The 9,635-nt window shown below is 46.4% G+C and overlaps 1 protein-coding gene across 1 annotated transcript in view; it reads right to left on the bottom strand.

The window, feature by feature from the left end:
• Positions 1-534: 534 nt before the first annotated feature.
• ONECUT3 (one cut homeobox 3) overlaps positions 535-9,635 on the bottom strand; it is a gene marked incomplete at its 5' end in the record, with an annotated part of 63,934 nt that continues 54,833 nt past the window's right edge. The window contains one exon of the mRNA XM_019556958.1: positions 535-1,451. Coding sequence (XP_019412503.1) covers positions 1,159-1,451 — 293 coding nt within the window. The remainder of the gene's footprint in view (positions 1,452-9,635) is intronic.

Raw genomic sequence — 9,635 nt, 5'->3', positions numbered from 1 at the left:
GATTTATTTCGCTAAAATGTGCTTCTTGATCTGCTTGAACTCTCGGTGACACAGTGCAATTCAACTTTGCACCCTCCTCTGCTGGCTCCTGTGTCACCATGCTGTCAAAGCAAGGCCAGCAGGGGAGAGGGTGGGTGCTGTTTCTGTATTAATGTCTCCACATTTTCCTTAGGCTTGGAATTTCTTTGGAAGGAATCCCAGAAGAAAAGGAGTCTTCTCTTGGGCTGTTTGCTTGTTTTCCCTTTTGGACCTTCTTTGTGCACTTGATGTCAAAAACCAGTAGCCGCAATGGATGCTCTTGGGGGCTTCTCAAAGGGTTGGATAAATGTCTTCACAGAAGGTACTTATTTGCCTGAAGCTGTGGGGTGCACCTTGTGGGCTTCTCAAAAGCATCGAGATGCCTAACTCCCATGCATTTCCTTATTTTAATGGGAATTAGTGGCGCAGGTGCTTTTGAGCTCCCGCTTAGTGCCCATGTGCAGCATTAAGCATCTAATACCTTTACAAATATGGGACTTGAGACCTCTGCTCTCCTATGTAAATGCTGGAAATGTGGAGAGGTTGGCTGCTCTCCTTTACTGAAATCGTATGGAATTTGGTTGTAAATGCATGAGCTGGAGCCCGTCTCTCAGGCCTCAAATCTTGTATCTTATCCTGTGAAGGGAGAGGCTAATAATGTGCCGTTTAAAGGTGAGCCTAGTAAATACATCAGAGCGTAGGGAGACATGTTTGGGGAGGGATGCACCCTCCTTTGTTGGCAGAAGCAGGAGAGGGCTTCTCTCCTCAGTGGCTGGATCACGGGGAAGGAACAGGAGGCCTCGTATCCTGTGTGAACCGTGAGAGTTGCAAGGATGGTTTGGACTTCAGGTGGTTTGGGCATCGCTCGCTCCACTGGAAGTTTCCTCAGAGCGCCAAGAGAAAGGAAACTGCCCCTCTGCCATGAGCTTCTTCTCGGACTGGACTATGAAAGCAAAACATGGGAGTGTAGGCCAAAATCCGGAGAGGGAGGCCAACTTCCCTGCAGCACCCAAGAGCACCCATCCATAAGGTCTGGGTCAGTTTGACTTGTCATTTGATTGGTGCATGTGTATAAGTGTGTGGTTGGATTTCTCATGAGGAAGGAGTGGTCAGGGGTTACAGAGGGGCCAAGAAGGAACATCATGCTTTGGAGAAAGTGCTTGTAGAAGAAGAGGGGACCCCGGGGTTGGTGCCAGGCTCCTCCTGCCAGCGGTTCATGCACCGCCGGCGGGCGTTCATGAAGAAGTTGCTGACAGTATTGAGCTCCAGGCCCAGCTGCTGCGAGATGGTCATCTGCATCTCCTTGGAGGGACGCTTGTTCTCCTTGAAGATGGCGATCAGGGTGCGGCGCTGGAGGTCCGTAAAGACCAGCCGCTGCTTCTTGGGCTGCAGGCTCCGGTCTTTCTGCTGCTCCTGCTCTTTGCGTTTGCAAGCTACACATTCAAAAGAAAGAACATGGCCATTAATTGGTGCAGGATCCCATTACTCTGTGCTCCTATCTCCTGGCTCTACTACAAAGCCAGGCCTCTTACTACCTGCAAGCCTGAGTTTCATCGTCCCTGGCTTCTGCCCAGCTCCCTGCCACCTCTCTACCTTGTTCTCGTCCTCTCCTCTCTACTATTTTCTCTTCAAAAGAGACTCCAGCTGCTTCCATCACTTGGCTGAGAAATGCCAGGGTGAAGACAAGCCATGCAAAAGACTGCTTGGAAGCCCTTGGCAGCCGGCATCTCACGGGAACTCTCAATATCCCTTTCTGGTAATAGGGCTGGAGACAGAGAATGCGTGTGGTCTGATTTTGCTCCCACCCTCTGGCAATCTGGGGCCTCATAATTTAGGAACGGCGTGAGTGCTGGAGGTGGCCATTCATCTTGTGCCAGCATGCAACCCCTAGTCGCAGATTCCTTAGGCTTCACTGGCAGCTTCTGCTTCGCATTGACTTTTGTTGCTGTCTGTTGACTTCACTGGAGGACTAACAGTCCCAGGAACCAGTGCATCAACAGACACAGTGCTTCACCTGTAACTCTCTATGAAGAGGATGGAGATAGACTGTTCTCTATGGCTGTAGGGGACAGGGCTAGGAGCAATGGCCTTGAAATGCAGCAGAGGAAATTTAGGCTGGAGATTAGGAAGGAGGAGCTTCCTCACTATGAGGGTGGCCAAGCATTGGAACGGGCTGCCTAGAAAGGCGGTAGCATTTCTGTCTTTGGAAATGTTCAATTGCAGGTTGGAAAGACCCTTGGCTGGGATGGCCCTGCCTTGAGCAGGCTGCTGGGCTAGATGGTCTCATGAGGTCCCTTCCAGCCCTGCTTTCCTGTGGTCCTATGTGACATGGCCAACTTGAACCAGCACAAAGTGGCTGACATTTTTCAAATGGACTTTTGCTCACGCTTCCTGGTAGGCCCTAGTGCTTCTCAAAGCAAAATGATGCAGCAGCCATTCTGCTCTCAGCAAGGTCCCAGAAGGTGGATTTCCCTTTGCTCCCTTTCTGCCCATGGACTGGACTGAGCAGCTTTAAGGTCCAGGAGATTTCAGCTTCCCCCACTGTCTTCCTTATCACGCTCACTCCCTTTCCTGCCCTATTCAATCCCATTCCAGGGGAGACACGGATGCACTTCTGTCCGGAAGAACCAGCTTCTAGAGTTAAAAATCCTCCCACCCTATCTCGGCTTAAGCAGTAGGTCATGAAAAGAAGTGCTTTCCCAAAGTGGGGAGTGGGGGGTGGCACCGGGCTGATATGTGCTGGGGGGCAGGTGCTGGGAAGTAAAGGCCTAATACATTTCCATGCTATGTGCAGGGAGCAGAGGAGAAGTTAAAGACATGAATATTTACATTCAAATCTACACAAATACCCCCACGTTTACTTTTTTTGGAGGGTCTTTTTCATGGCTTCTTTGTAGGAGAAGAGTCTCAACAGTGTAAAAAGACCAACTTGACACAGACATTTTTTTCTCTGTATTTGGTAGTAGCTACAATTTTCAAAAGTGCCTAAGGGCATTATTTTAAAAAATCTCCAAATGACTTAGGAGCCTAAATTCCATTTTCAAGAGTCACTTATGCACTTAAGAGCCTAATCCTCATTGAATTCAGTGAGACTTAGGCTCCTGAGGACCTTATCTTTACAGGATTTAAGATATATAGGCACCTATTGAGATTTTCAAAAATTCCCAGACAGCCAAGTCCCATTAAAAATTGTCCCTCAGGCCTAGATTTTGTAAGTTGTTTAAGTGCCTAACTCCATGTGATTTAGGAGCCTAAACAGTGGATCGGGATCTGGCCATAAGTCAGTCATTAATGGAAATGGGGAAATTTGGCCTATAGTGACTTTCAGCTGAATTTATGCTCCTAAATTTCTGAAGTATTTTTGAAAAATTTACTCCATTGCATTTCAGTGGGGTTTGAACACCTTATTCCCCTGAGCTGCTGTTTTGCAGCCTTTACCTGGACCCTCCTGGCACTACATAGGCTTCTAGGACCACTAATCCAGATCAGAGGCTCTGGAACCACTTCTTGCAATCCAATAGTCTACACGGGGGCTTGTAGTCTGCAGGCAAATCCACTGCTCCTGTGGATCTGGAGGCTGCCATTGTGTGCATGTGAGTGTTACTAGGCATATGTGTCTGTCTGGCTGCCCGGCTGTCTGTCCATCCGTAGTTTTTCTGAACTTAGTGCTGTCGTTTGCCCCTTTCATAGTATCAGCTTCAGCTCAGTCAGACAGGTGGCACTTTACAGAGGTGTAGCCAGACAGCTCAACTCCTGGGACAGCCACGTGACACCCGGAGCAGCACTAGCTTCCAACAGTCACAGCAGTATGATCAGCCTCCACGTTGGTCATGGCTATTTTTGCACCCTTGCCCCCCACCTCTCTTATGCTACTGTTACTTTACTCCAGTTTTCAGTTCACTTTCCCTGAGGGTTGGTCAGGTCGTGCAAGCACAAACCCAAGGGAAAGGAATAACTTCACTGTTCAGCCTCAGGAACTCTCTGGTGGTCCTCCCTCGGGCCACCCAAGTCCTGGAGAGGACAAGGACAGTTACAAAATGAGCCTTGGGCATCCATGCAGTGTTGGGAGTAGATCTGAGTCCTTCTCTTTCAGAAACACAAGGGCTAAATCATCAACTTTGTAAACTCTCATGGCTCGGTTGAAGTCAAAGGACCAACGACAGTTTAGAGGAGCTGAAGCTCTGGCCTTTGGGGCTCTGCCATTCAAAGAACCTCAGAGGCAAAGAGCTTCCCCACTGCGGAGCTGACAGAGGTCCTCGGTGGTTCAGGGAGTTGAATACTGTACGACATCAGAGAATCAAAGTCAGCACAGCACCGCTTCAGAGAGAAGATCTCCCTTCCGGGACCAATGGGCAGGCTCTGCGTATGCCTTAACGTCTCACGCAAACATGCTACAGGTCCCATCAGCCCTGGTCCCAGGCTCACAGCAGAGTTGCTAGAGGCACTGGGGTGGGTACAAGGGGGATGTCCCTGGAGCAGGAGGATGCGATGCCCTCTAGTTACAGGCTACTCAGCAGCTCAGTGGGAACTAGACTAGACAGAAGAGGAGAGAGCCCATTGGGTCCTATTTCTATTGCAAGATGGAAATTGTTTGAACAACAAAACCAGACCGAGGAATAGGGGTTTAACTGGTGCAGTCCACTGGATTTGAGGGCTAGGACATCCCTGACAGCCAATCAAAACACTCCCTTTGGAGTTCAGGTTGCTAAGGTCATCTCATAGGCATTTGTGGTCTTGCTTTGCTTTATACCACGTTTAAACCTGCAAGGTTTGCTGTTATCTGTCCTCTTTGAACTGCATTCCTCAACGGTGGGCTCTCATTTCTCCATTAATTCACGGTTGTGTCTTTATTTCCAATATCATGTAGTAAAGGCTATGTCATTCTTTGCCTTGTCATTAAATAACTTTATAGGGTTAGTTCAGGATGTCTATAATGTTAACAGAATAGTGGACTCTTGGAGAGTCATCCCAATGCTTTGGCTGGGGGGTCTTGTGACAGGTTACACCATTTGCGTGTGTCTATACTTCAGTTGTGTTATGACATGTGCTACTTAACACAGTCGTAGGATAGTTGTGAAACATTTGTTCCATGATCCAAGCACTTCCTTCTAGCTGTGTTCAAACTCAGTGATAAAGTCTAGGCCCCTTTCTCCATTGTTCTGTGCCTGGCGTGCTCATTTGTCCCATTGCAGGCTGTATGTAAAAAACATCCTTTCTGAATTAGCAGCATTTTACATCCACTTCGTACAGGTGCAAATGACTGAGCATGCACACAGGACATTGGAGAAGTCAGTTGGACTGTCCTGTTTTTGCTGGAATGCGCAGTTGGGTGCATTTCATTATCCTGTGTTAAAACAGGAGAAAAAAATGAAAGGGTAGACACATCGCCAGAGTGAACAGTGAAGATTGCGATGTCTTGTGGTTAAAGAGATTTTGAGTGAAGGCATTATAAGCCTGCATTTTCCCTGTCTTGGGCCTCATGTGATCATTTATAAAGGAAGTGTAAAACATTATCTGAAGAGCTGCATTTTGTACCAGCTTTGTGCAAAGTAAAGAGCACTGGAGAGTCAGGTGAAGAAAGCTCAAATGACTCTTCTGTTGAACAGCGAGCCTGTTAATTCACTGCAATGAAATTTTGCTGAGTATTAAGACTGCTTTAAAGGTGAGCTGAAATGAATTAAATGATCCCAGATCATTTTTAGAAGCTATGTAGAGTCTTAGGGACTGGCTTAAGGATAAAGAGCCTTTCATTTTGCATGCAGGATCATTGGCATGTAGACATCTAACTGCTTCACGGTGGGTGAAAATTTCATGAATGTCTAAGATTATGTTTTGAGAGAACTACTGCAATGCCGAGTCCTGTTGGAAACCAAGGAGATGAGCTTAGCTCCAAAGTGTGGTATAAGTTTGACCTCGACTCTACCTTGAGGTACAATCTACCTGTGCCTTGCATCCCCTAGGACCTTACACTGTGATAGCTATCTCAAGTGAGCTGTTTCACTGTATCAGCAAAGCTTTGTGCAGTGAGGACGTGGCCTAGGGGACTTAGGAGTATCAACCCTTATGAAAAGGGATGGGTTTGAGGAGCCAAAGTCATACATGCCTTTGAAAATGTTACCATGCCTAACCGGCATGCGTACTGAGACCTCTACGTGCTATGGTTTTGGCAGGCAACTCACAGCAGGGGCAACATTAAAAGATTTTCAAGCCAGAAAATCAGATTACAATAATTGACTTTAATCTCCCGCAGAGCATAGGCAAGGCGATTCTACTCAGTGCTTCTTTCAATGAGCCAAAGAGCTTGTGACTGAACTAAGGCGTATTATTTGAAAGGATACTCATTCGTCATTGAAAGAATCTAGGTGACGGAAAACCTACCACAACCTTGGGTCAGCTATTCATCACCTTCCCAGTTGAAAACGTGCTCCTTACTTCTAGCGTGAACTAATGGCGAGTGGCAGCGCAGCCCATTCCACATCTGTCCTTTATGAGGAGGCACGACGAACGTGCATCCTTATTGCAAATCAGTTCCTCCAACTTTTTGGGAGAGGGCACTCGTTTTTATGATTTCTTTTTTCCAGCTTGCTTTTCTCTGCTCATTTTAACTCTAGGCACCCTGAGCTAACACTGTGCATAGATACATTTGGAGGTCCATCACTTCCAGCCCATGTTGGGTAGATCTAGAGCTGATAACCAGATCACTTATCTAGTAGTTATTGCCTATTCTCTTGTTGCTGGGCACAGACACAAGCAAGTTGCAAATGGATACATTAATTGGTGAATTTTTAGACATGGACCGGTTCCAAATCCTTGCATCTTGGATTTCTGTTGCTTCCTGCTGATTGGTCATATTTGCCACATGGTATTGATTCTTTCCCCTGATTGCCTGAGTGCTCAGCTCTAATTAGGGCTGCCAGTTTACAGGAGACAACAGATTTGCCCAAGCAAAATATATCCAATTCAAGCCATTTGGTTTGGGGCAATAATGGTTAGCAGAGAGCATTTCCCCAGGCTTTGCCAAAGGTCCTGAATCCAGCTGCCCTTTTTTAAAAATTTTATTGGAAACAGACATTCTGGAGAACAAAGACATTTTTAACCCTTTGTGGTACCAGGTGGAGTCTGGGTCCCATGAGGTACCTCAGTCAAACAGCCAGCAGATGAATGTGTTAGTGAAAAACCTACCCTATGACCATCAGATGCTTGCAAAAAGAACAAACAAAAAAACCTTTTATAGAAAATTTGACTTTTTTCCAGACATGAATTAAAAGCAAAATCAAAAAAACCCACAGGCGTGCACAGTCCGAGCAGTGAGTGACATATTGGCTTTGATCAGCTCCCCTCAGCCACCCCCAGCTCCCAGCTCCCAGTTCACTCCATTCATACGTTAGTCCAAACCTCTGCTCACTCTCAACACTGCTGCGGGTGAAAGCTAGAAGCAAAGGGGTGTGCAAGTGTGCATCGGGCCAAACCGGGGTGTGGTACAGTGTAACTGTGACGGCTCCTGCCTTTTGCTGAATATGCCAATGTAATGGACTGTATCAGCGAGACCCCTTCTACGTGTCCTCCCCATGCAGTCCTCCAGAACGCAGCAAAGCAGCAGTATTGACATGTTGTGTTTGCAGTTAGTTGGAAAAAAGCTGCGTCTGATTGCCGCAAATCATTGATGTGGCATAAACAGCAAAATAGGTCAAGGATCTTGTCTCGCTTCTTGATGCCTGTGATATAATGGTCTTTTTTTTTTTTTTGCCCATTGAATTACTAGAGGCATTTACTTCATAGCCATCTCTGTGACAAGGTAATATCCCCCTGCACTCAGGGTGAGAATGAATTTGTATGGCAGATGTTGGCTTTCTGTTGGTGATGGTTGCTGTGTAGCGTTAGCATTACCTACCAGTGAGTTTAAGGCCTGCAACTATCCACAGTAGGTCCTCACTTTTGCTCTGTTTCATATATCTTTGCATAGGAGACACTATTAGATGTGCTAGGTGTGTTAGGTGTGCTCTCCGAGGGACAGGTGCAGGTTGTATTCACCCCAGCTATAATTCCAGTGAAGGGGTGAAGTTGGCTTATAATGGCTCCCATCTGTTGGCCGCCTTTCACATGAGCTGCATTGGATAGACTGAGAAAAGTTAATCAGTGTTTCAAGTTTTTAAACTCCACATTGGTTTCCACTCAGTTATGCCACGTGTAATAGCCAGTGACTGAGAGCGTTGCTGGAATTCTGCAACTCAAAGGCAATGCTCGTTAGTACGGCTATTCAAGAGGATGACGGCTTGTTGGAAGAAAAGACTTGGGTTCTCTTCTTGGCGCTAATATTTTTCTGTCCGTATGATGTTGGCCTTATCAGGGTACTGGACTGTGCTTTGGTTTCCCCAATACTGAGCCATTTAGGTTAAACATTTCAAGATATATGATTGAATGAATGATATCGGTGAAGGGGCAAAGGTACTAAATATTTCCCGTAGTACAGTATTATTTTATCAAAGCAATACGCCCTTCCATTACTACCATGATCAACAATAGCTAGAACTGGTCAAAAAATACAAAACATCGGATATTTGGATCATAGGAAAATATGGCTGGAAGTGACCTTTCAAGATCACATCTAGTCCATCCCCTTGCTCAAGGTAAGATCATTCCCAGCTAAACCACGCCAGACAATTGTCTGTCCAATCTGCCCTTGCACATGTCCAAGGATGGGGATTCCACAGTTTCTCTAGGCAGCCTGATCCAATGCTTGACCACTTGGACTCCTTCTAACCTGTCCACATCCTTCTTGATGAGGAGGACTTTGCACTTGTCCCTGTTGGATCTTATCTGATTGATTGTGGACCGTTTTTTCCAGTCTGTCCAAGTCATTCTGGCTCCCAGCCCTGCCCTCCAGAATGGCTGCAACTTCAACTCAACTAGGTGTCACCCACAAATTTGATAAGCTTTCGTTCCACCCATTATCCAAATCATGAATATATATTTGCAAAACATCTTTGCAATTTTTTTTGTTAATTTATCTCTTTTGGGGGTGATTTTTTTCATTTACTGTGGCTGCCTGAAAAGCAGCATGGTTTCTTCTGGAACATTTCTGCAAAAAAGGAAAAAACCCCTCCAAAAAACAAACGCCTCTCTCTCTCTCTCTCTCTCTTCCCTCTCCTCCCTCATTCCAATATTAAAGTTTGGAGTATTTTGATCACATCTAAATAACGAATTAATTGTAGTTAGGTATCATCTGGAGACCTTGATCAGGGGTTGGGATGCCACTGTGCTGGGTGCTATGAAGACTTAGCACCCAGCCTATACTCAAGTCATGTATAGCTGCAGCTCTACATTAAACTCCTGCTGTGGGCATGTTTCCATTGGTGTGAATTAATCCTGTCTGGGAAGAAAATAAGGTCCTTCTCTTCCTAGAGTGGATCCGGCTAACTACAGGCCCATTAGCCTGACTTCTATCCTGGGGAAGATCTTAGAAAAGTTTATTAAGGAGGCCATCCTTGAGGGACTGGCCCAGGCTAACATCCTAAGGGACAGCCAGCACAGGTTTGTTGCGGGTAGCCCATGACCACCTCTTGGCCAAACTGCCCAGTTGTGGCCTTGGCTCCACCACGATCCGCTGGCTGGGAAAT

This window comes from Crocodylus porosus, unplaced genomic scaffold (assembly GCF_001723895.1).
Source record: "Crocodylus porosus isolate Cpor-Errol unplaced genomic scaffold, CroPor_comp1, whole genome shotgun sequence".
Lineage (NCBI taxonomy): Eukaryota > Metazoa > Chordata > Crocodylia > Crocodylidae > Crocodylus > Crocodylus porosus.
Note: the sequence above shows the minus strand (reverse complement) of the source record. Positions and strands in the feature narration are given on the sequence as shown.